General features: G+C 33.0%; 1 protein-coding gene across 7 annotated transcripts; it reads right to left on the bottom strand.

The window, feature by feature from the left end:
* Positions 1–21: 21 nt before the first annotated feature.
* On the bottom strand, positions 22–27778 carry PLAG1 (PLAG1 zinc finger). Of its 7 annotated transcripts, none has more exons than XM_058174978.1 (4): positions 27584–27778; positions 14328–14489; positions 8051–8409; positions 22–7567 (listed from the first exon to the last, which is right to left on the bottom strand). In XM_058174978.1, exons 3-4 carry the CDS (start codon positions 8290–8292, stop codon positions 6304–6306), a joined length of 1506 nt encoding a protein of 501 aa, XP_058030961.1. In that variant the 5' UTR covers positions 8293–8409; positions 14328–14489; positions 27584–27778; the 3' UTR covers positions 22–6303. The 7 variants fall into 7 exon arrangements, with proteins under 7 accessions (XP_058030961.1, XP_058030963.1, XP_058030964.1 ...); XM_058174980.1 differs by having other exon boundaries at positions 14349–14489; XM_058174981.1 differs by having other exon boundaries at positions 14386–14489.
* Between the last annotated feature and the right edge of the window lie 171 nt (positions 27779–27949).

Here is a 27949-nt window from a genome sequence, read left to right as displayed (position 1 = left end):
AATGGTGTCAATTTAAAAAAACTTAGCGTATCTGAATAACTTGTGATAGATTCTATGAAGTATAAAGCTTTATTAAAGAATTCCTATTTCTGATATAATTCAGTTACACTTGCAGAATATCAGAATATACAGTCCTCTGGATCTTGACCTTTAATACTATTTTTCACCATTGACTTTATAGCAGTGTTTCCTAACCTTGGCCGTGTGAACTGCCACTCCCAGTATTTTACAACCAGCATGTCCATTGAAAATTCTGGGAGTGGACCTCCAAATATCTGAAAATGACCTCCACATATCTGAAAATGTTGGGAAACACAGTTTTAGAGGATTTGGCTACTGGAAATTGTTCACTTCAGCCTCTTCAGTTTACTAGAATTGGGATTGTTGTGAGAAGCTTGAATAAATTTAATCTTCCAATACTAGTCTAAATCTTGTATTTGCACAATGATTCGTTCAGGTACTGTGTAATAGGGCATTTGTTTCACTATTGAAATTTAGAGGAAAACAGATTCAAATAATAATTAGTATAATACTTTCAAATTGTTGGATTAATATTAAAAATGAAAGAGCTCATAGTACTATAAAATATTTATGACCATGGCTTTCACGTATTTCAATTTCACAAAAATATAAACTTGTGCAACCTAATCTTTTAAAAATATTCTGACCATCCCCTCTCTAATAAGATTTTACTTGTTATCTATATACTTTGCAGTTATCAAGGTTAGTCTATTTTTATTTGAATGGGTTCACACATTGTACAGATTGTACAAAGTTTGTTTGGAGCATAGCATTTTGTGGGAAACAATTGATGGTTCCTTTCTCATATTTTTCTGTTTCCCCATCTTTCAAAAGGAATTCTTTTTAGTAGCCGACATACTGGCGATATTATTTTAATTGCAATTTTTCACTGAAACATTTTTACATTTCGAGCTGCACAGCTTTGCTCTGTGATCTTAAGGGCTTACAGCTGCAAGAAGCAGCCAGTGTTCCTTCTGAGCTCTCCTCCTAAGCATGGATAAATCTTCCAGTACCCACTTTTCATGGAGGAGGGACTAAAAGTCAAAGTCTTTCAGAAACATGATATGCATTTCATTAAGATTCTCAAAACATAAAAACAAATAATTCTGGACTGAGCTATTATTAATGTGGAACCCCTCACAATGTTGTCCTCCACAGAAACTGCATATTCTTTTATAAGGTTTTATTAAATTCTGTGTTTCGGAATCATGGGAAAAAAGTGAAAGCATTAGGCACAAAGCTGGTGACCTTGGGCTAGTCACTTTCTCTCAGCCCTAGGAAGCAGCTGTGGCAAGCCATTTCTTAAAAACCTTGCCAAGAAAATTGCAGCAACTATTCCAGGCAATCTCCAGGAATTAAAAACTGATTCAAAGGCCAAAACAACAAAAACAAAAGAAAAATCCAGGATAATCTGTATGGTGTTTTAAGATGCAGCATAATTAGTGGCAAACTATAAAATCTTCATTTAGGAAAAACCACTGGGGACTTTTTTTCTCTCTCATATAGAAATTTCTAATACGGGATATGCATTTTACCCAGCAGTTCCCCTTATTCTCAGGCCAAATGATGCAGTGATACTATTTATCATTCTTCTTTCAAACAGTAAAATTGACAATTATCCACAAATTTAAAAAGTAGCTCGAAGATATTAGTGGTTACTGCAACAACAGATAAACAACATACAGCAGCTTAAATCCAGGCATATTTTGTACATAACTAAAACCATTTGTAATTTTATTGATATTTTGTGGAGTTCACATATTTTTTTGTACAGCAAACATAACACTGTAGGCCACAAGAAGCTGCAGCACTATTGTTTAATAGCAGCAAGTTATATTTTTATCAGGGTATGTGGACAATAAATAGTCTGTTTCTTTGGATATGAATGTCTAAAATGAATTTCTGCTGCAGCTTCATAATGTGATAGCTATTTTACAGAGCTTATACACAAAAATATATATGCAATCTTTTGTCTATATTTTATACAAATACAACAGTAGTTTGTGAATACATTGTAAAGTACATATACATGATAAGCAACACAAATTTCCATATCACAGGATAGTAATTTTAAATGAAATACACAAATTCAATCTGGAATGCATTTTTCTATTTTGACTCAAAATCTGTATCACTGAAACTTTTTAGCACACAAGTTCAAACATTTCTCACTATCTAAAAATATAGTTTCAGCAATCCAAGCTTGTTTCAGATGTCATCCTTTTTATGTTAATTCCCAGTCTGTCAATATTTAAGAGCTTTTATAAACAAGTATGTTCTTCACTTCACACCATCTTAAAAGCCCTATTTGTTTTAGTTTGGATGATTGGTTTATTTGGGCATATATATCCAAGTTTTTACTTTTTGCAAGTGTATATGAAAAAATTGTGGTATACAAAAATCATTAATGACAAATTAAGTCACAGTATAAAAATATACATCTATAAATCTAGTATAGGCCTTTCTCTATGGATAAAAATACATCAGTCTAAATGAGACAGGGAGATCTGTAGCACCATGAGAGGAGTTGTATCCCAAGTTATATTAGCAGCATGATCCACTATAATATATTTGTAGGAGTGTTTCTGAGACAATAAACATTCATTCTGGTTCAATTGTACCACTGATGCGGATATTGAAAAATCTTTGCATGCAGTTAACAATAGTTCTATATTAATTAGGATTAAATACTTATTGAAAGTCAAGGACTTTCAACAGGTGGGCACCTTCATAAAGGTGAAGGGTATGTTAATCAACATGACTTACTTTAAATCTCTAATTTCAAATGGGTGGTTAACTTACTGTATACTGATAGGATGTTGATAGGCAGCAGTCATTCATTTACATTTAATGTAAATGTAGAGATCTTTGTACTCAGAGGCACATTATTTTAACCTGATCAACCAGTGTATGAGATAAATAATTAAGAGCTTCATCCTTTTATTTATATTAATAGGCATAAGATCAACCTATGTTGAATTTTAACAACAGCATTGCATGGCAAGATATCACACTTTGAAATTCTGTTTACTAACATTTTGAAGATTTCTCTTCTATGAATAATGCATAGAATAAATTTCACTAAACTTAAAAGGTATTCCAAAGAAAATGTACAGGGCTGAGCTGTTAGTCTAAAACCCTGTGCTTAATGTCATTCCCATTGAATTATATGGGATTCCGCTAACAATTGTGGGCACATGACTGCAACCTCCAAGTTCTATGTATACACTTAAATATGGTTAACCACTCAATTATTGGACTGATATTAAATGGCAGTAAAAGATATGTTGAAACGTGTAAACCTAGGAATCTATTGTAAAACTCTTTAAAAAGACACTCTAGTTCTGTGCAATAGAGCAAATTGATAAAAAAGAATACTTTATGATGTACCTGTTAATAATTACACTGTTTACCATATTGTACCCAAAGCATTATACCAAAGGCCTGCATATGTCATCTAATGGCACTTGAAAAAGTAATATTTTTTTTAAAAAAAGCAGAAAGCATAACCTGCAAGAATTTTTTTATAAGATTTATATTTTTGTTTTGAAAGTGCTATATCTTGTATTATGTGTAACACAGAAATTGATCGAGCATTAGTTTAAAACACACACACACACGTGCACACGCACACACACACAGCGTAAAATACATATAGAGCTCACTAGGTAAAAGATCCTGAAAATATGTACTCTTAACATTCATTATTAGCTTAATAAAGCAATCAGGTCTGGCTCATGTTTTAGTCAGTATATGGTTTTTGGAAACCTCTACTGTCAAATGAATAAATCTCTCTATTCCACAATTCACTACTAATAAAACATAAGCAAATTATATATATATATATAGATATATATATAATATTTTTAAATCCGTAGCATACAAAGTGTGGTGCATGAGCAGCCAGCACACACAACACTTCATTCTTAAGAGTTAACCTGGTAATTATAAAATAGGCTTTAAAATTGACATTTTAAAATTGCCAAACAATGTCTCTGCTTAAATGATAGTCATAAAGCACTAGTGTGTAAATAACGCCCAAGCTGTCATTCTGCTTCCATATATTCATACATCTTCAGTGACAGTCACACAAGGTGTAGCCATTTACCAAAGTACTAACTGAATGAGGTTCAATATCTTGTCTGAAATTCTATTGCTAATTTGAAATGCACCTTTTCTCTAATTAATCCCATTTCAGAACCTGAAAGAGCTGCCGTAACAATATGGACCTTTAACATGGATCAAGGATTACTGGAAAAACTAGTTCTTATTTTTTAAAAAACAAGGTAACCAGCAACTAATACTGAAAACAGATAACATTGTTATAACATGCTTTATACATACCAACCCTGTCAAAAATTACAAGAAATGTAGTGGTAAATATGAAAAAATGATAGGTTAAAATTGCTTCATTTCACTTCTTTAATGAGTGAAATTTTGTTTTCAATTATCTGTCTAACGACAGTATTTTCCTAGGAACACAAACAATTATGAGTAATGAAAAAAAAACTGGGATAAAGACAATGAAGCTGAAAACAATTCTGTTTTTAAGGGTTGAAAGTAATCACCATCTACAAAAAAGGCACATAAGGACATTTACATTTCTTGTAGAATACGAGTCCTTTGAAAAGACCAAGACTTTTCCTTTCTGAAATCCCCCAACCCCTGGGATTAAAATAATGGTGCTAAAAGCCTGAAAAGCAATATTGAACAAATCATTCCATTAAAGATACATTTTAGCAATCTGTTTCATAGAAACTAAAAGAAGCAATCATGCAGCAGAGCTAATGACTACTTTGAGAAAGTATTCTCACAGCATATTGGAGCAGCTTACAAAATTTGAAAAGGTCTTTTCCTTATTAATACATCCTTATTTTAATGCCTTTGGAACAAAACACTTATAAAAAGTTACTATTCAGTAATAAAATTTAAATACATCAGTATAAAATAGTAAAATCATACCTGCATATTGCTCCTACGATAAAGTAGGAACTTATGATACAAATATTGGGAGCCAAAGCTCCTTAATGGGAGCAACTTTGTTTCTGTTAAATATATTTCCTTTAACTACTTAAAACTCATGTATTTAACCACACTAATGAATAGACATAATTATATGATTTAAAAGTCTAAAGGTATCAGTGGATATCTTTCCAAATTACAGCAAAAGTATATTTTGCATTTTTATATCACAGTTTTTCTTTCTTTTGGTTACTGGGAATATAAGAATGTGTTTTGAAAAGGAATAGCAATTTGATACACAGCATGAATAGCTGTTTTGCTATTAGTTTTTCTAAATACCTTGAATATTAAGTAAAAGTGGCATAAGCAATATGCTTTTACTTCACTCCTGAGAGTCCTGTTTTAAATTCTTGGCATTGAAAAAAAATTACTAGCCAAATACCCAGGTGTGGTAAGGAAGATTACCATCAAAGGTCTTGACAGGGGACAATATATGTCATGAAATACAACTCAAAAGTGATTAGCTCCAATGTAATTATGGAAAAAACATATTTGTGGATTTACATTCATTTTCTAACTTCAAATTGAAATCAACATGTGAAAACTTTTGGCAGATTTTGACTCATATTTTAAATGAGAATAGGAAATAACAGATATTTACAGAATGATAAAACAAAAATATTTGTATTTCAAGATAAGCTCTTAATTTTGTCTCTATTTAGAGTTGCCAATAAGGCATAGGGTTTTTTTGCCGAATCATACTTCTTTGTAATTGCACTTAAATGAAGAAATACATTTACACCTCTAATTGTGAAATTATTTAAGAAAAAAATAGGTCCTTCAGACCTTCTTAGAAATCTACATATAAAAAGCTGAACAATTTTTCATACTGGTAACAAATGTACTCATTTATAAATCATTCTTTCAATTGTTTTATAAACTTTTCATGAAACCGAATTTTTAATGTTTTGTTCTTTCTTAAAATTTTCAGAAGAGCCACATTTAATTACCATAAAAATTATCAAATCTCAATGAAGCTTCAAAACAAGAGATCCATAACATTCTGGAAATATTTTTTCCATAGACTTTTTAAAAATTGTGGATCTATTGGCAGTGAGGATACAGATTGTTTTAACAACCAGAGTAAGCAACTGTGAACAAACACATTCAAAAGATTTTAAAAGTTAATTTGAATTTTATACTGGCTTAATGAGACTGGTACTGTACAAAAGTAGATTTACAAATGACATAGTAGGCACTACAGTATTTAAAGTCATCTAAGGCATTTCTACAGATTTGTCACAAGGCCATTTTCTCATCTTATTGGAACGCTTGATGAAAACGTGGTAGAGTTGTGGTTGTGTTTAGACTGCTAGTGAAAGCTGCAGACAATGAGTGAAGAGACCCAAGACTAATACCATTACCAGGGTCTTGAAGGTCTTGTGTCTGCGGAGGAAGCTGAGTCATAGATGAGTGTGCCTCCTCTTGTGAGTAACTCATTCCAAGATTTCCCACAGAAACAGAAGGATTAAAAGGAGGTCCATTTACTGGTATAAAATTGAATAACTGAGAGAAGTCCAGTGATGGGGTATTTAGAGGTTCACTTATAGAAACAGAACTTTTGGAAAGAGAAACATCCCCAGATGCATCATCTAGTGGACCTACTTGAGGATCCAACCCTAACTTAGATGATGATGCTTGAGAATCTTGGGATGAAGAAGGCATACCACTTTGCAGTTCCATTAAGTAACTTTCCATTTCCCCTTTCAATGGCTGGTCTTTCTCAGTCATAGAAACTGTGTATGAGGTAGAACTGAGTGGATATTTTAAAGAAAGGTGGTGAGAAGGGTGGATTGATTCCATATCTATTGGACAAGGCATTCCTAAAGGTAATGATGTGGCAACCATTTGGTGTGCAGATGTTGAACTCTGCATGGACTGAAGTTGTGTGTTGTACAGATTTAATTGTAGAGTGTTTGTAAATGGCTTTGATGTCAGTTCAGTGGAAGATAAAGACATCACTGGAAGCAGCTCATCCTTTATAGGCACAGAAACATTGCAAGTAAATGGGTCAAGAAGGTCCATTGGCTCTGTTTTGACCTTCAAAAGTTCTTGATTATGACTTTTCTTCATATGCCGTGTTAGATGATCCTTCCGGCCAAATCTCTGTGCACAATACTGACAGAGGAAGTCCTTTCTTCCAGTGTGTACTACCATGTGTCTTCGGACATCCTTTCGGGTGTAAAACCGTCGATCACAATGTTCACACTGGTGTTTTTTCTCCTTCACTCCACCAGATGATTTGCCTGCATGAGTTTTTAGGTGCTCCAGCAGTACCCCTGTGCTTTCAAATGTCTGCAAACATACTTTACAGTTGAGATCACCACTTGTTGCAGCATGCAAAGCCAGGTGACGCTTAAATCCAAGCTTCGTATTGTAGTTCTTTCCACATTCTTCACACTTAAAGGCCTCTTTATTGGGATTATGTGTATGTAGGTGATTCTTTAGATGATCTTTTCGATGAAACATTTTCTCACAATAGTTACACTTGTGGGTTTTCTCAGGAGAATGAGTAGCCATATGCCTTTAAACACAGATATATTCTGTAAGTATTTATTTTGACCAGAAGGTACATATGCTCATTTTTACGGTACCTAAATACTAAATATTTTTGAAAGAAATTTACATGACATGTCACTACTGACAATACATATCATATTAAAATGTAGCAACACATATTATAAGCTAATTTAGTCAACTGATGCTTTGATGATTTTAAGTTACATTAACATTTTATTATGTAGTATTACTTATAGCCATACCCAAAGTGCTCAGTTCCATTCACTTCTTTGTAACAAGCTTATATAACTGAAAAGATTTAAACTTTTCTCTTCAAAACACACACAATATTCAGATTCGTTTATAATATTAAGCACTGTAGTTTATAATTGTACAATTTGATGTCTAAATTAACATTTCCGCTCAGAAAAGTCAGCTGAGTGTACACAGATATATATTAAAATGGCCAACACATAATATAATCTGAAAAATAAATAGAGTTTAATACCTTAGTAATTTGTACTTAGAAACAAAGGCCTTGGTGCAGTCTTGTTGTGTGCACTTGTAGGGCCTCTCTCCTGTGTGAGAGTATGAGTGAACCTTTAATTTCTCAACACTGTTAAAGGCCTTGTCACACAGTTGGCAAGGAAAGTTTTTTCTTGGTTTGGATTCACCACGCTTACGTTTCCCTGAAGGGACTTTCTGGGTATCTCTTACTTCTGACAAATCACCAGGAATGACAGTGGCCATCGCAGCCTAAACCAGGCCTTCTTGTTGGACACTTGGGAACTGCCCAACTCCACTAAATGATTTAGCTTTAGATGGCTTCTCAAGTTTCATGTGGTCGTTAAAGAAAGCAAAAGGGGACTGGAAAAAAAAATAAGAAACAACTATTTGTAACTACACTTAATTTTGAAGTTTACTTGCTATGTGATGCTTTTGAATAAAGCATATATAAAATTAGGTTCAGCTGGTCTAATGTAATATATGTAGGCGCTTTTTAGACTATTTATTTCAGCTCAAAATTCACTGCTCAGGATGGACAGATCCACATGTACTCTGAAGTACCTCATACTGCTTTATAGGTTTTTGAACTAATTTATCTTTCATGAAATTTTAGCATCAAAATTCAAGTTGGCTAATGTATACTTCCAAAGGATTGTTGTCTGAATCATAGCATTGTGAAAAATAAATGCTATAAGATACAGCAATATGGAAGTAATACTACAGAATAGAAGGAAGGTCTGCATGTTTGAAGGGTCTCATGTTTATATTATTAATTTTATTTTTATATCTCTCTTCTTCCTATATGGTTTGCAAGAGAATTAGAATAGTCTTAAATAAAAGCAACAATTCGTAAAAAATAGAAAAAAACCCTCAAACTTTATATAAAAATAAAAACAGAACAGGCAATCCAAACCATTCTTATTTGCAAATCAGAAAATGTTTAATCAAGCTCTTTCTTTAACATCTTATCCTAAATAAAAACTTTTTAAAATATTATGAGAATATTCACAGATGCAGATCCTCCAGGTGTATTCTGAAGTGATAAACTCCTCAATAGGTTTTTTTCACGCAATGTTTTAACATATGAAAAGGGCCTAATATTTATTAGCTAATTATTTAAATAGCTTATATCCAAATTATCTAAACCTAAATATTAGTACTATAGGTACAGTGCAATTGCTTTAATTTTTATCACCCTAAGATAGGTAAAATTAAAATGGGATCCCAGATAGCAAGGCCAGAGAAATAGATTGGAATAACTGACAGATATAGATCCAGAAAAGACAACTATAAGCATAGAGGATGCCATAATAAGCTGAGTAAGGCTTACTTACAGAATTTGATATATTTTGTACAGTTCTCTTAATTGGTTAATCAATTTTTAAAACATCCGATATCTTAAAACAGGAGTGTCAAACTGACGGCTGGATGCGTCACGTGCGGACCATGCCCATCCCAGCTCCGTGAATGGGGAAAATGTCACAAAACATTACGTTACGGCAATGTGACGCAGTAAGTTTGACACCCGTGTCTTAAAACATATATTAAAAATGACAAAAAACTGTTTTACTTCCCTGAAAAAGGTAGTTTCTTGTAGAAAACATAAATCAACCTAACATTTTTCTTCCTGATTAACTCAATTTTATTTTATTTTTTAAAAAATTAAATCTTATTTTTCACAGCTGATTTTTTTCTTTTCTTTTTTTTTCTCTTAAGGATTTATTTTTAAAAAATATTAAAGTTTTTTATTTGCAGAATAAGCTAGCTATTTAGAACAGAAGGACCATTCTTCACTAAGATGTATTAAGAGCCAGAAAATAGATAGTCAAGACACTTCTTCTGTGTTACGTGGCTTAGTCAGGCAAGAAGTTACCAGAGAAATCAAGAAACAAGTATGGGTGGTCCTTTCTTACCTCTTTGTTAGATTTGAAGTCTAAGAAACCTATCAAAAAGGGCTGTGTGAATCCTGAGTTGGGGTTAAAACGAAATTAAAAATCAACCTCCTTGAGCACAACCAACAGCAGTGTTTGCAGAGAGCATAAAAGTAGTTTTGAAAGAAGAGAAGGTAGGGTTTGAAGAAGAAAGCTGAGGGAGATTGCAAAGAAGTCTGCAAAGAAAACACCTGATGAATTATCTTTATTAGGTCAGTAGAATTAAACTCTGCCTACCATCTGGATCAGCAAATTGCCCAGACAGACAAGAAAGTTGGTTTTTCAACTTGCAAATACTTCATCAGAGAAAAGGAAGGTAGCCAGAAACTATACAAGTAAGGAGTTACATATATGCCCATAGTTTAGGCCAGGGGTGTCCAACCTTGGTCCCTTTAAGACTTGTGGACTTCAACTCCCAGAGTTCCTCAGCCAGCTTTGCTGGTTGAGGGACTCTGGGAGTTGAAGTCCACAAGTCTTAAAGGGACCAAGGTTGGAGACCCCTGGTTTAGGCTGTAATTTTTATAAGACTGTTGGGCAAGAGCAGTCAATCTAGCCTTGGACTTCTATTTACTTTATTATTTAGACATTTTATTTTGAATGTGAATTTTGATTTGAATTGATGATGCTCCAACAGACCCATTTTTATTTTTAACCAGTGTTCTTGAATGTTTTGAGCAGCTGGGGAAAATAACTTCTGGATCTCTACTGGAAATAGTAGAGAAAATAACTACCGGATCTTTGAATAATCCAGTATTTGCTTTCTGTTAGTTGCTAGAGAGTTCCCCAACTTTTATGTCTATTTGGGTCTCTACTACAAACATAATATTGACTCCAATACTTCTATGAACATAAATTTCAATCAATGGAGTGCAATGGATTTTCCTCCGCTTTCTCTCCCTCCCTTTTCTTTTGACATCAAAATCTGTTCCAGAAATTTATGGAGCTTTCATTTGCATGGTCATGGTACTACAGAGTAGGGAATAAATATTTATGTCTCTTTTTTGCTGCTCACTGATTTTGCAGTGGGTAGAGTTTTGTTATACCTACATATACCAATTCACAGGTTTAGATCCTACAATAAACTATAGTTTAGTAAGATCATCATTCCCACTTTTCTCCTTGCAAAGCAGGTTTCCTTTTGAACAAGGTGAGTATTAAGTAAAAGAAAATTATAACCCAACCCATCCCAATAGGGTTTTCAAATATTCAGAGAAATGTTTAGAGGCAAAGCTATAGCAGAAATAAAAAGCACAATGCTTTTCCATATAATGGCTTAAATTAATTTACTATGTAATCCAAATGAAATTTTTGCTAGAAGCTGCTACTGCTATGTAGAAAGTATCCAATCAATATAAAGTATCTTTTTGTATAATAGCCTTTGTTTAGTAATGGAGAAAGTAATTGCAGTAATTCTTTTAAAATATACATGATTTTTAAGGAATTTTTTTTCTAAAGAATACATATTTTAAAATCCAAATGTTATTATTTTTAAATTATTTTTAGGTGTTCTCACAACTATTCAAATATTCAACACTTTAGCTAAATACTTTTAAAATATGGACAGATAATTTTATTTGGTCTTAGGTAGGCAGAAATACTGACTTTTAAGTACATGGATACTCCTAACCCTTCAGATTTACTCTAATTGCAATTAAAGAGGTTATAGAAGTTTTATTTATCACTTTGCAAATATATCTGATAAATTCTTTATAAACGTGTTTTAATGCTATGGCTTGTAAAACTGCAGCTATACAGTAATATTAATTATTTTTAACCCAAAATGTTGAGGAAGAAATGGCATTTAAGGAAGAAAAAAAAACAGGTCCACAAGAGACTGTTGATTGCTTAACAATTGGCCACCAGAAAAGTCTGAAGTCATTCTAAAAACTTAAGTACAGGAGGATGAAATTATTTGTTGGTAAAAAATTTGATATACAATTTGCATTTATCAAGCACTAATTTGGTTACATCTTAAACAATTCAGTATTATAACTGTATTATAACGCTAAGGGAGGGAAGAACATTGAACATTTCCAATCATAAAAAAAGCAATTGATACCTGTCTTAAAGCAATAGAAGGCCTAGTTTCTAAGACAACTGAATCTTAATCAAATTAATAATATTGGTATATACGTTGCTCTGTAAATTTCAATATTTAATTCAATTAGACTGAATTTTAGGGTTATTATATTTTAATTATAATTCTACCACAACTTAGCAGTACAATCATAATAAAAGTGATTTTTTTAAAAAGCTAGCCTTGTAACTATTCTTATTTACACTAATACCTATTTAACTAATAAAGCATATAAAGATGTGGAACTAATAAGTAAAACACCCTAGATTCTTTTATGATCATGATTAAAGAACATTAAAAAACCTGTGAGTAAGCAGAGAAAGAAAAACAATAAAATGCAAGAGATTTTACAGAATTGCATTATGGAGCAGGAAAGAATGGATAATATCTTGTATTGCTCACTATTTTCCCATTATTTAATCTTCAAATTCTTAAAAATAAATGCATCTTAGGTTGTGATGGCCAACAGAACTCTTGCCTCTCAGACTCTGCATTCCTATTTCCTAAATTAGCTATTCCCAACATACTTTGCCTGTCCGTATTTAATACTGATCTTCAAGCCCAGCTGCAATAAAATCTTTTTAGAAGATTCAACTGAGGGTAATAAATTAAACTCTTCTTTCTTACCATCTCTCCTGTCCTTTGTGTTTATATTAGTTGGCTTCAACTAATGGTTCAGCAGAATTTTGTTGGAGAAAAAGGGACAGTGATTTTTACCAATCCATTCTTCTCACTATAGCATACCCTGCAAAGGTTTAATAGGAAATTGACCCTATTGGTTTAAGTCTGCTTTCTTTTCCCCAGTGCACAGCATACACCAACAAATGTTCATTTTCTCAAGAATAACTACAAAAGGTCACAGGATACATATGTGTTTCATTCATTGCATCCTGGAACTATGCAGTATAGGTTCCATAATAATAATATGGTACATAATAAGAGCCTCAGGTTCAGATGAAAAACGAAGCATTTTACAGGTAGTCCTCAACCTCAGTTACAATTGGGACTGAAACTTCTGTTGCTAATTGAGGCAGTTGTTAAGTGAATTGCATCCAATTTTATGATCAGCTTTGCTCAAGATGTTAAGTGAACACCACTGTTGTTGTATGAAGCATGCAGTCATTAAGCGAACTCCACCCCCATTCCTTGACTTTGCTTGGTTGGAAGCCAACTAAGAAGGTTGCAAATGTTGATCATGTGACCCTGGGATGTTGCAACTTTCAAAAATTCATGTCAGTTGCCACAGTCCCAAATTTGATCATGTGACTATAGGCGCACTGTAATGGTTATAAGTATAAGGACATATTTTTCAGTACTGTTACTAGCTTTGAATGATTGCTAAATGAATGGTAAGTTGAGGACAAGCTGTACTTTCAATATATGAAAATATATGGAAACCAAGTTTTCATTTATATGCTTCCGGTAATTCTACCTACACTGGAGACAAAATCCTGAACCAATTCAGAAAACTGTAGATGCATTTCCTAGAACAGGGGTCAGTAATCTACAGTCTATGGGCTGGATGTGGCTCACCATCTGAAATCAGGCAGCCTGTGATCCCCAAAAGATATACATTTATCCAACCCATGAGAGAAAGAAAAAAAGTACGTTGCCTGCTGCTTTAAACTTGATTATGAATTAATTATGAATTAATGTTAATTCAAATGATAATAAACTTCAGAATTATAGGTTCTTTAAAAAACAAAATAAAAGGATTTTGGTGGCCCAGATCCGAAAAGGTGTGCGCATATGAAATATCTGAAGAGAAAACTGATCTTCCCTTAAAATTACATTATTGAATAATACCACAGAAAATGATTGGTTTTCGAAAGCAGTAGGGGTTGTTGTTGTTTTTTTGGTAGAGAATGAGAAAATATACATGAGCAGCGCAGAAAAAGATTATTGGAAAAGTTCTCATGTAAATGATGAACAATGCGCATAGTGTTTGAAGCTCAGCTGCTTTTGGTTCTGTTATTCCTAGGGTAAATTTCTAAATAATTAAAACACTAGCTTATTATTTGTAGTTGTCAAATATTGCTAATTCAATTGTGGATGTACAGGCTGAGCAATGCAGACAGTATTTAATATTGTTGCTCAAATATTACACTTCTCAAAGACCAGCTGAAAAAAATTTGAGCAATGTCTATTTTCAGCTTCAGTACACATTATTCACATTCGTTCTTTCACAACTGTAGAATGAATGATACAATATCAATTACCATTTAAAATTATATTACAAAACAATACTTTCATATATATATATATTATACCATTTTAAAAGATGTTCATACTCAAAATAGTTTTATGGTAGCCTCTGTCAGTGCACACCTGGTGATGGGCAACGAAGATAAACCTTCAGATTTTGGTCTTAACCAGTTCCACTGACATTTCTAGAAGTAAACCAGAATCTACTGCTTCCCATTTTTGCTGATCTGAAAAAAAAAGAAAGAAAAAGAAAGAGCTAGACATCATATGATCCAAGACAAATATTTAACACAATTTGTTATGAGTTTCTGTTATAGCAGCCTATATGGTACCTTTATTTTAAGAATAACTTGCATTTCTATTTAAACAATTTTCAGGAAAGTAGCTGAATAAACCAACCATGTAAACTCTTCATGTCAAAGCATCTTAAAGTTAGAGAAACATTATATAGCAACAGATATATGTATAATCACAACTCAGTGCATGAAATATTGGTATGCAAAACATGGCCCATTAATCTAAAAATCAAACTTGGAAATGCAAATTTGAAATAACTGATTAAAAAAACCCAAGGTCCAGGACTGCATTGGACAAGACAAGAAAATATAGGACAGTGTTTTCAAAAACCCATTTCATAACATGTAAGTGTTAAAAGTGAATCAGATCCACGTTTCCAGGGCTGCATTCATGACCATTAAATAACAGTCACTTTTCAGCTGACAGATAGGAGATTATGTATACCAATTGCAGGTTTAGATGTATTTGTTTAGGAAAAGATATATGTACATCCATGGTTAGAAAAAAAGTCATTTTAGGAGTACAAAATGTTTGAAGAAACAAGTGCCTAGAAATGTATTACTGCATGAAAAAGTGTACTTATTTTAAGCTGATATTCAGTACAACTTTCACATGCTGTACACTGCATTTTACTTTGTATTATGCCTGTTTACAATTAAGTTCTATACCTCTGCATGTTTTGGTCTGTCATCCTCAATCTCTTTTCTCTACCGGTTAACAAACTACACCAAACCATATACAACAAATCAAGTGACATTAAAACTACTATCTTTCCTCCACCACCCTCCCACATGACACATAAATTACTTTACTGAAAGAAGCCTGTGATAATGAGAGTGTCCTCTCTGGTCTTCAATTTCGATGCAACACCAAAGTTCTTCCCTAGGCTGCTTCTGGAAATTCTTGTTAAAGCATACTGTAGAAGCATGAAAAATGAACAAACATGATATATCACTCAAGCAATATATCAAAGCTTAAGGTACTGGTTTCAAAATAATGGTATGGTGACACGCAAACTCATACAGTCAATGTTATCCTTTCCATGTATAAAAAAATATATCTCCAATGACATCTGTCTCAAGTAAAACTTTCTATATATTCTGCATTTGTTACTATTATTGGAATATGTAGAACTTGGTGCCCAGGGAAGGGAAAGCTGGAGGAAAACAAAATAATTCTCTAAAACAATAGAACTTCATATAAGTTCACAATGACAGATATAGTTGTTATAACTAAGGACAGATACGGACAAATCTTAATATATTTCATACATCTATTTGATGTATTGGGATAAATAATTCTATGTCCATGTATGAGTTCTAACCATTTTTATGTCTGTTAATTATAATCTATTTGATAGTATTAATGATACAGCCATTAGTTTTCACAACTATGAAAACCTGACTGTCATCACATTTAATTTCATGGTATAATTTAATTTCATGGTATAATTTAATTTCATGGTATGCAGTACTTCTAAAATGTTAGTGTCTAAAATGTTAGTGTCATTCATTTATGGTAATTTTTAGCAGGTAACTGGAATCACAAAATATGCTAAGCAAAATGACCAAACATCCTCCCTATTATATAGCTTAGCATGATGCGTGAATCCAATCTTTGAGAATAATCAAAAGAAATTGTAAAATATTCATTACATTATCACATCTCACTATAAGAATATACTCCTGCTGCATGTGACAAGAACAATGATGTCTCTAGCTTGCTGATTATTTACAAGTATTGTCTGAATACAAAGTATTTCTGGTCTCCTGCAAACTTTAATATGTATTCATGACTTAGAGTTGAACAGTTTAAAGTATGTTATAGGTAACATAATCTAATGTTCAGACAACGTGCTTAGTCATTTTGCAAACTAGTTTGCAAGAAGCATTACTTGGCTGTTTATGACATAGATAGATAGTTGGCTAGACAACTATCTAGCTCCAAACAGTTCTGGGCTATGGGTGGATGCAAGCTTCGGGTTTCCACTTCCAGCCTGAAGTCTCTTTTCCTCAATCCATCCAAGTTGAAAAAGACATTCTCATCTTCCCAGTCATCCTGAATATCAATCTAAGTGCTGGAACTGTAATGTAGAGGACAAAGAGCCTTTGCCTGGATTCACATATCATGCTAAAATAATTTGTCTGGTTTGTGCTGAAGATAGATGGAAGAATAACCTTTAACTTGCTCATATACATTCTTATGAAAGTAACAATATTGTGTGTTTATTTCCTTAACCAATAGTAGTAGTCCTTAATATTCTTTTGATATTATTCTGGAAAGTCATGGTGTTTGTAACAGCTATCAATGTACAAAGTGAGAATGGGAGAGCTTTTGAAACCTGACAGTTTTTAAAGAAGCATTAATTTTCCTAAAGCAAACATCCTGCTAAAGCAATTTCTCCCAAAGCTATATTTTTAGTCGGCAGCAAAACTAAAAAATCTTCTGCAGCTAATTTAAACAACCAAAAGGCATCCAACCATGCAGGTGGAGTTATTCAGTGGCTTATTAAAAGATATTTAATGATTATAATTCACTACAATAGACTGGGGGGGGGGGAAATATGCTGTATTTCTGAATTGGATAAAAATTGTTTTATTTATACATCTTTTTCAGCTATGGCAGGTTAATTATTGAGAAACATTCCAATATAGTGCAGACACACAGAAGTGGCTTCTGCCTGCTGTTGTTTCATTCCAGATTTTAGGAATTTTTTTTATCCAAACCAGGAAACACATGTTATGTTTTTCTAGATGAGTACAAATTCTCCTGTTCTTCACTATTCTATTGGAAATTACTATTCATTTCATATGCATTTAAGGCATTTGTCACAAGATAAATGCCATAAGATAAATGTCACAAGATAAATGCCATAAGGGAAAAAATAGACTATTCTATAATCCTAAAATTCTACCCACTTTTGGTCCTGCTTCTACCCATCAGCTGATGCTCAATCACTGAAGTGGCTATTTTTAATTTCCTCTTTGCCTAGGGATGTACCTCTTATAAAATTTACTGTTAATGTGATTTTAATATCTTTTATATCTGTAGTTTTTATATGTGGTTTCACCTATTTGTTGTGTCCAGAATTGCTTTTGGGCAGTTATATAAATTTGATAAATAAAAAAATGACTTTGATTATCTACTCCATCCTAGGCAGCAATGCAAACTGTATGTAAAAGATAAAGGAATGGTGAACAATACTAGAGGCATATCTTGCATTGATTTTGTAGTGTTGTCTATATATTGTGGGTAGATTATTTTTATAACTAAAACTGAACAGTTTAAAACATTACCTGGAGCAAGCAAAAACTATTTTTGTAGTTTGTTCAAAGGCTCCTATTCTGTATTACTTCAGAGCGATTACCACACTGAACAATTAGTCTGTAATATTACTATAAAATTACTATATTACTAGTAATTTTATATTACAATAAAATAGTTATGCAAAGCAAGTGTGGCACAGCTGTATGTCTGGAAAGCTTGTGCAGCTGATTAAAAAATGTTCCAGTTGTATTCATGTGTGTGCACAGGCAACAGTTCTCTGACTCCACAAAAGAGTCTACATATGCATACACAATCAGAAACCTTCATAGCAGTTGTATGATTCTTCCAAAGCACATGGTGTTCATCCATTAAGGAAAGATCTTTGTTTTTTGAAAGTCACTAGGACTTCAAAGATAATCATCACATTATTATTAATAATTTTCATTTTAGTAGATTAATGGGGAAGATAGTATCCCACTATTCAAATGCCCATAAAATTTTAGAACATTATCTGTGTGTTTTATATATTTTTTATTACACAAATTACAAGTAATCAAAATTGATGTATTTCACAGTCTGTTGCAGTGTTTTGGTAAATTGAAGTTTCATTGTAATTTTTTACATGTCTAATATTTAAATTAAAGACAATAACATGCTTTGTTATTGTTTTATAAAACAAGTACTGTTGAAGAAAGCCCAACATTTTTTCTTCTTTCTTGAAGATATGTAAACTAATTGAATCATGAAAACACATTTTGAAATTTATATATAAATGGCTTGAATTCTAAACTACCATATTCTTGCATAACGGTTGTGCAAAGGACATAAATGATTCTTCAACATAGAGTAAATTGTAATGCTTGAGTTCACATCTTCACTCTTGATACTAAACTAATACCTCCATTCTCCAATTTTGTGTTCATTGAACATGTAAAATTGCATACCTAACAGCAACTTTTTTAAAAAGTTCCTGTTGATGCTATGGATTACAATTGAGAAGACAAGACCTAATGAAAACCCTATTGAAAATTTCTCCCACTTCAATGTTAAGGCTTTAAAAACAAATTGTATCCTAATTATTCTATTACCATACAGTGATATCTGGTATAATCTTTATTTGTGGGTAGGTATCATTTATCATGGAGCCTTTTTCCAAGTAACTCTTAGAGGCTTGTACTAAAATGGGATGGGGAGGGTTGACTAAACCAGCTATTCCATTAACCACTGATAGGTAGATTATGTTCCTCAAATTAACTCTTTGTTTTCATTTCTGTAGATTATTGACTTGTATATAGAAAAACAAATTGCTTCATGTGGAAACAGTCTTGCTATAACAGCTACCTCAAACTAGAATATCTCAGTGAGTCACACCTCCTCCCTGATACTTTTGCAGGTGTTAAAAATTATAAAATCCCTTTTCCTTTCATATTGTTATCATTACAGCAATGTTTATGAATAATTTAAATAAAATTCTTCCAAGCAATGAAAGAGAGATTAAAATTATAGTATTATCACATACTATATAAATTCTTAAATATTTATTTGAAATAATCGGAGGATTCTTTGGACACCAACAATTCTTCAACTATATTGCAAATATTTATTTTACTGCCATTCATATTAAACTTCTCATACTTGAAAGTCATTTATCAGGGAAAAGGTCCAGTTCCTCAGGTTGAGAATTCTTTTGGATCTAGCCTTGTCTGTGGAAGTGCTGGTTATCCTGGACTTACAACTATTCATTTAGTGACCATTCAAAGTTATAACAGCACTGAAAAAAAAGACTCATGGTTTTCACACTTACAATTGTTGCAACATTCCCATGGTCATGTCATCAAATAAAACAGTAGCTTTTGAAAGAAATTAAAAATTTATCATTTTATAAATGGGATCAGTATATATTTTCAGAAAAACAATTATTTGTTCTGTATTTCTGCATTAAAACTGATAAACACATCAGTTACAAAAGCTTTCAGGAAATGTCTGTTTCACATTTGATTTGACATTAATATTGCAAAAATGCAGAACTTTAAAATGGAATGTAGATTTCAGTGTAGTACTGTATTATCTTTACCTAATTCTATATTGCCTGTTCATTATTTTTGCAGTTTGCCACACTATCTTCTCAGTTGTTAAAAGGCACAAAGACTGCAGAGTAAAGAAAAATGCTTTGGCATTTTAAACAAATCAGCAAGGAAATTTGGGATTCAACTCACTGGACTCATTTCTCAATTACATTTAATTCTTTAATTAAGACACAAGATCTGAGAGCTCTTGTGTCTAGAAAAACTACATACATACAGGACTGCTCACTCTCTTACTTAAAAACTAGAATGATATGAAATTGCACTTGTTTGTGCATCTCAGATCTAAGCAATATACAATGTATATGATTGAAAGATCACTTTAATTTCTTGGACAGAGATGAGTTTAAAACTTTAATAATAATAATAATAATAATAATAATAATAATAATAATAATAATAATAATAATAATAATAATAATAATATACTAAAAAATTTTTAACTTAGCAGCTTTCAACCACTTTAGTAAATATGAAAAAACTATGTATTACATAAAATTTTCATTAATACTGTCCAGAATGTTATTCATCATATTAAGCAAGGATATTGTTATTCAAAGAGTATCTGAAACACTGATATAACTAAATTCTTGTTATGTAATTTGCATTTTATTACTGGAAGATTTGTGGAATTTTCCACAAATTCATTTACTCCCCCAGAAGCTGTCTCCCATCATACATAAAAAATAAGAAAAAGTTATAAATGAACTGACCAAACTTTATGGTTTTGAGTGTTTTTTTAAACACTTATTTTTCTAGAAATAAAAGAAAACTAAATCACATAGTGCAATATTTAAATAATCTTGTGGCCCTTTAAAAACTCAAATATTTTCTGGGTATAGGCTTTCATTAATTGTAATTCAAAGGGTTTTTTTTTTGTCCACAGCATATTGTATAAGATAACGTAAAAAATTATTTTGTTCTCAATTTATTAGTTTACTGTATCACAAAAGCCAAAAGTAAAGATAACAATTTAAAACTATGGATTGGTTTTAGAACTAGTTTCATGTATATAAACACATAAATTTTTCTAAATGTATTTTTTATATAGGCAAAATGAACAAGATGTAGATCCAGTTCGTCAGATAGTTAAGTCTCAGAATTGGTCCCCATTTCGCTGTGGTTTATGGTTTGCTTCCAATTTCAACTTCTTGTTGTTAAAAACAACTTGTAGTATAATGAAATCATGGATACTGAAATATAAGTTTCTCTTCAAATGCACACTGTAACTTTATTACATTATCAAAGAAATGTCTATTATTATTTTTTAAACTAGAATTTGTATTAATATTCCCTGAAACCTTATGATAATTAAGGAAATTCCCATGTTTGTACCATATTAAAACCACTGCAAACTGATTTCATCTATTAATTTTTTATGAAAGAAAATAATTAGTCCATTACAAATATTTCCCATAATCTTCCTTTTCAGCATACATATAAACAGTGTTATGCACAGTATTTTAATTTTGCTCAGTTTTGCTCAGTTTTGCTCAAAATCTAAAATACTGTGCATAATACACTTTATATACCTTATACTGTAGGTTAGATTATTTCAAAATGTTTTGTGTAAGATTATTAAAGAAAATTAATCATTTTATCTAAGAAACTGGAAAAACTAAAAAGAGAAAATCAGTCATTGAGGAACTAAATTAACTAGTAAGAAGCAGGCATCAGTATGCAAGCAAGCAAGCAAGCATACACAACAAGGATATATCCCTTAGTAAGAAAAAATAACATTGCACTAGAACAGTGTTTGGAGAGACTTGTATGTAACTTCCACATTTGAAATGTCATTCATGAAAAATAGTTCTACAAGTATTCCATACACTTAGGAGGATGTAAAACAGGAAGAAAATAGGCTTACAATATATGTTCTATGTATTTTAACTTCAGAATAAACAGTACATAAGACTAGCAATATAATTTTAACATCTATGGGAAAAATCACAGTATTCCTAATCCAATACAGAAGTATTGTACATTTATAGGACCATTAATTCAATGTAATTTGAGTTGCATAATGGAACATTAGACTGAAACAGTATTTACCGAACATCCAATTCTATTAAGCAAAATCAATTTTTGTGCTATTTTATTTTAAATTGTTTTTACAACAGCATTCTGAATTCAATAGATATAACATGTATATCGATATAAATGAAACATAAAAAAGATAACTTTTTCAACTTCTCAAAAGAGATGAAAAATACACAAAGATCTATTAAACTGTGAAAGTGATCCAGTTTATCCCATCATTACATGAATCATATTAGCCTTTTAAAAATTAATTTTAGCTGACAACTGCCTAAAAAGTAATGTCTGCTAAATACTTCTAATCTGATTTCCAGGGATATTGGACACACTACAAATGTGATTACAATAGCTTTTTCAAACATATATTCTTTTTCTTTTTTCACTTTTTTCCTTCAAAGTATGTTTCCATTATCTTTCTTCATGTTCCTATTTCTCCCCCCCCCCTTAGTTTCTTGGCTCATTTGGCTCCAATAGCATATTCCTAACCTTTCAGAGAATATGAAATGAAGTTGATATATCTTGCTTCACATTGTTTTGAAAAATTACAACAGATCCCATGCTTTAAATTATATCTCTTAATTGTTTGGGTATTTAGTGGTCTCAAGCAAAAATATACAAATACACACAATTTCATAGTAAGAGGTTCATTTGGGAACAGATTAAGAAAGCTTTTTAATTTTAATAAAACTTTTTTTCCACTTAATTTCTACAAAGTACGAAAAAGCTGCCCAAATTCTACACATTCACAAAAACTCTGATAATGTATTTTTGCAGTAATATACAGGATTAAGCATCTGTTAAAATAGATAAGAATTGTAATTTTTAACAAATATATTCATACTAGTCGTTTGAAGATAAAGGTTTTTCAAAAATTTATATCATTATTTTAAAGTACTAACTTATATCATAGTTACCTTAGTACTGTAATTTTGGTTATCTAATTGTTGTACAGTTATAGGACACACACACATGCTCAGATTATATGAATTCATTATACATATAATTGTGCTATCCAATAGCAACTAAATATACATAAACTAAGTCAAATCAATTTTACTGTTTTTCAGAAAAATACTCTTCTCTCTATATGCAAAAAACTGCATTATTGCAGAGAAAGAAAAACTATTTTATAGTTTTTGATTTCTTTAAATGTAGACAATCTTTTTGTTTCTTGAAACTTTTTCTTAAAGCAGTAGCTGTCTGACATGTAAATTTTTAAACAAATTCTATGTCAGACAAGAACGAATTATATTTGCATATTCCATTTATTCTCATAGTTCTCTAACACTTTTTAAACAGTAAGTGGTTAAAGGTGATCAGCCTGTCATTCAGATATTTATTAAATCCTTCTGCTGAAATCTACTGGAATTATTAATCCTATCTACTTTCAGAAGGATATTGTCATCACTTAAGACATTTTAGCATTTTAGTGTGACTCACTGAAGATTTGGATACTATAAACCTTTAACACATAATTATTCAGTTTCCCTTTAAAGTTTAACATGTGTGAAAACCATTACAATTAAACATCAGTTACAAATGATAATCTCTTAGTGTAAAGTACAAAATTTAAAGCTGCTTTCAAAAACTTTTCTAAGTGTAAAACAAATTTACATAAATGATTAAGATAATGCATTAAACTGAGCAACTTAAACCTCTATATCAAAAGAGTAAAATTACAGTGGAAAGAAACCATTTGATAAAATATTAGTAAGAGGTTGAATATCATAATTGAATTATTCATGCATCAAGCATGAACACCTAAGTAAAATTTAAAAGATTTTGTGGAACAAGGTTGAATTACAAAGTAGTATAAAGAATAAAATACATTGAAGAACTATGAGATTTCTAAAATTATAGCATAATAGAAGGTGGGATTTTATATTAATTCAAGAATTTTATAATCAGTATAACTTCTTAAAACATTGTTTTAACTTTTTAAAAAGAATTGTATGTTCTCAGTAATAAAAGATCTATATTCTTGGAGGTCTATCCAATTTTTAAAAGATTAAAATTTTTAAATGATTAAAAGAATCTAGAAATTCACCTGTTATTTAAAAAAAGCCAGGAAATAAAATATATTCTAGGAATAAATATTTTTCTCAATCTTTTAGCTTTAAATATATTTAGGGCTAAACAACATAGTCTAATTTAACTTCATTAAACTTTCCCATAAATGGAGAACATTCATAAAACAGCAAGAAAATAAAATTCAGATTGTATTTTTCAGAACAATTCATTTTTAATAATGGATTTATCATTACCACATAAAACTATACTCAAATACTAGTTCTATAAATCTATTTTAGATAATTGCTATTATGAAAGGCAGATTAATTTTATTTGTTCCTCTGGGAAATACAATTTAATGTGAACTGTAGAGAAATCAAGATTCATGCTCAAAACTCAGCATTAAGGTTAATGCCAATGTTGAAAATTTCTATTCATGCACCAGAAATGTCATAATTTATCATATATTTAGGATAAAAGTGGAAGACTACATGTCTATTTCCTATTTAATCTCCTATATATATTTATGAATGTAGTGACTTTACTTAGTAATTCAAAATTGCTTATGCACTACAAATCCCAGTCACCCAAGTTACATTCTTAAAACCCGTGGCGTGCATCAGTTATTTGAAAGTTTGTTTCTCTTAAAGTTCTTTTTATTGTATTTGAAATATTAGATCATATAGCAAAAATAGGTAAATCTTTAGCAAGAGTTTATATAGATCTTCATAAAAATAAATTAATTCCTCCCCAAATGACCCAATATATTCTTTAAAAATAATTGCAATTTTTTTTTAAGGAGATAACTGGAAAATTTGGTGTTTTTGTGCAAAGGTATAAAGCCACAGGATTGTTCACAATCAATACATTTACCCAAGGAAGTGACAAGACATTTATGATCACAAGGTTATAATCTTTCAGTTGCTCACATAAAAACACACTAAAGCAGATGTTCAGATACACAAAATAAACACTGATGACTTTAATCTCAACATTCAGTATATCCTTATGGGTAGAATACTTCTTTGAATTCACTTTATAATCTATACTGTGTAAAAGCAACTATGTTAGATATGTGTGCATGACAAAGCTGAGACCTATTACAATATTTTTCAGGTACATTGCTATAAGCTTTTAAAACATGTATGGTGAATTCTATATCACAAAGACTAATATTATTCACCTAAAAGACAGGCTCTGGTACTTCAAATTATTAGGTGACCATCAATCACAGATTCTAAAAATGTGACCTGCTTTCACTTTATATTGTATGAAAACAACAGAGATATCATAAGTATATATAAAGATTTCACACAGATTAGGTCCCCTATGTGCTCTAGCCATATATTTTGACCAGGCTTGAATATCATAAGACATACTTTTACTTCATTTCAACTGACACCTCCCCACAATATTGTCTAATTATCAGCTCCCTCATGTCTTCAATTGAATGTATGTTAATACAATGGAAACTTTGTTATTCTAAGAAATTATAATGCTATAACTTGCAGAAACTATTTCAGTTTCTACACGTAAGATTACAAAATCAATTTCCAAAGCACAATTTAATTTAAATTCCGCCACTATATAATACAGCCTTATGGCATCACAGCAAGTAAATACTTAGATCCAATCAATATCCATAGAAATAACACTGGAACTAGTGCAACTCTGTCAGTTTAAGGGGTCATAGTCTCCGTTCTGAGTTTGATTTATGGCTTTACATTTTAGCAAATACAGGACAACTGCTTTGCCTTAGCTAGAGCTCTGACATAGGTGAGGATAGCTAAAAGAGGAACTGTCTCTTTAAGATACCCTGCTCTGTCTCTGATCCCACGTGGAAACCAACATCAGCAACACTTTCACATCAACTTTAATATGATGCAAAGAATACATCAGTTTTATCTGGAGAAAACTATAGATTGCATGCTTTGTAAAATACAAACCAAGTGAAGTAAGTATGCTAGACAAAATCATTGATTCTTTCCCAGAACCTCACTACATGTATTTTTTGCCAGTTCACTCTTAAGGCACGCTGCTTTAACTCTGTATAGTACAAGCAGAATGCACTTTACAAAGAGGAACCCCAAACACTTGAGATCCATAATCAGCCTAAAGATATTCCATAGACAGGCCAGGTTTACTTTTTTACATTGCATTACATCTTAACTGGGAGAGACAGAAAGGCAATCTCGAGGTAATTCATTTCGCGCCACCACCCCTTTCTTCCATCTGTGCATCTACCACCACCACCCAGACAAAGAAAAGGAAGGTACAAAGTTTGGCAAATGTAGCAGTTACCTTCTTCACAACCAGCTCCACATTGCCCCAAAGCTGTGCAGCTCGTGCATTCCCACCTCCCGCCACCATTCAAGGAAGAAAGGGGTTTTTCACGTTCTCGCAGTGTCGGGAATGAGCTGTAAAAGGGCTTTTGCCTTTCTAAAGCGATCATCAACAACAAAATAGGCATCAATTTTAACTCCTTGCTCTCCGAGAGTATTAAAAACTCAAAACGAAGGCGTGCGGGTTCAGAGTGATCTTTTAGGGGCCAATTCGGAAGCTCGGGCGACTTGGGGAATTTTTTTAGGAATTTTCGAGCTATTTTTAATTTTGTTATATGCCTCAGTTCTCCCTCCATTTTGGTTGTTTATGATACTGACAACAAGCTGTCCCTGCTCTCTCTCCGGATCTCTCCTGCTTTCAGTTAACGAACCCCGCTCCCCAATGCTGCCCACCCTCAACCTTGGTCGCCTTCCTAAGCTTCTCTTCCAAACCCTCACGAGAAAGGAAAAGAAAGGCTCCGGATCTGCCGAAGTCAAAAAGGAGGCAAATTCGTTTCTTTATGTTGCGGGAGGGGGGAAACAAAAAAACAAAAACTTTAGTCCAATGAAGAGGGAGAAGGGCGCTGGATGTCCCAAAGTGACTCGATATCCCCCTAAAGCTTCATCTGCGGGCACCCCGGGACTCCGTCCGGGAAGAGCAATCCCCTAGCAACGTTTCTCCGCAAAATGTGTCCGATTCGGCGACACCGCTGAATTTTCATTAATTTTCTCTCATTTTGGGGCACCGCGGACTCTAATGTCTTCCGCTCCTTCCTCGCCGCCGCTGCTGCTGCTGCTACCGCTGCTGTCACTATATTCACAGCACAGACGCTGGAGCTCAAGGGAGGGAGGGGTGGAGAAGACACACATACAGAGAAACGAAGTGTGTGTGTGCGGGGGGGGGGGAACTTTTCTCCCAAGTTTCTGCAAAACTCCCCGCTTACTAAAAGAAGCGCGCGCGGGGTGGGCACTTCTTCACCGATCCAAGAAACCCGGACCGAGGCAAAGGGGAAAGTGGGGGGGGGGAGAGAGAACGGGGAAGAAGTCCCAGCCAAGTCTGGAGAAAGCGAGGCTTACTTTTAGGGTCCCTTCCCGGGCTGGACTCAGGGACCCCCCAAGAAGCCCAGAAGGGCTAAAAAGAGAGATGGAGCCGTGCAAACCTTCCCCATCTCTTCTCCGGCTGCTGTTGCTTCGCTCTTCGCGTCCCTCCTCCTCCTCCTCCTCCTCCCCCTTCAGAATTTAAATAACCCTAATATTTCCCTGCTGAACCCCGGCTGCAGAACCCCCAACCCACAGCAGACTCACCCCGGGAGCCTCAGCATCCCCACAGCGCCTGCTTCCCGCCTTTTACAGGGTTCTCCGATTTTTCTGTAATTTTTTCCCCATATTTCGGGCTGGACGCGGCGGGCCTGGAAATTGTTTGCTTTCCCCTCTTTCCAGCAGCCATTGTAGTGTATGCGCTGCGGTGCAGCTCAGCCTGCCGCACACGCCGCGCCCACACCGCCAGCCGCCCACACGCGCCGCGGGTTGGACACCTCCCCCTGTCACTCAGCCTTCTAGCCGCGCCCAGTCGGTGGCGCCTTTCGCGCTCACAGCTTGCCCCGTTGGTGGGAGGAAACGCCGCTCGGGATAGGCCGGGGAGGAACCGAGCAAGGATTGGCCAGCCTGCGG

This window comes from Ahaetulla prasina, chromosome 3 (assembly GCF_028640845.1).
Source record: "Ahaetulla prasina isolate Xishuangbanna chromosome 3, ASM2864084v1, whole genome shotgun sequence".
Classification (NCBI taxonomy): domain Eukaryota; kingdom Metazoa; phylum Chordata; class Lepidosauria; order Squamata; family Colubridae; genus Ahaetulla; species Ahaetulla prasina.
Note: the sequence above shows the minus strand (reverse complement) of the source record. Positions and strands in the feature narration are given on the sequence as shown.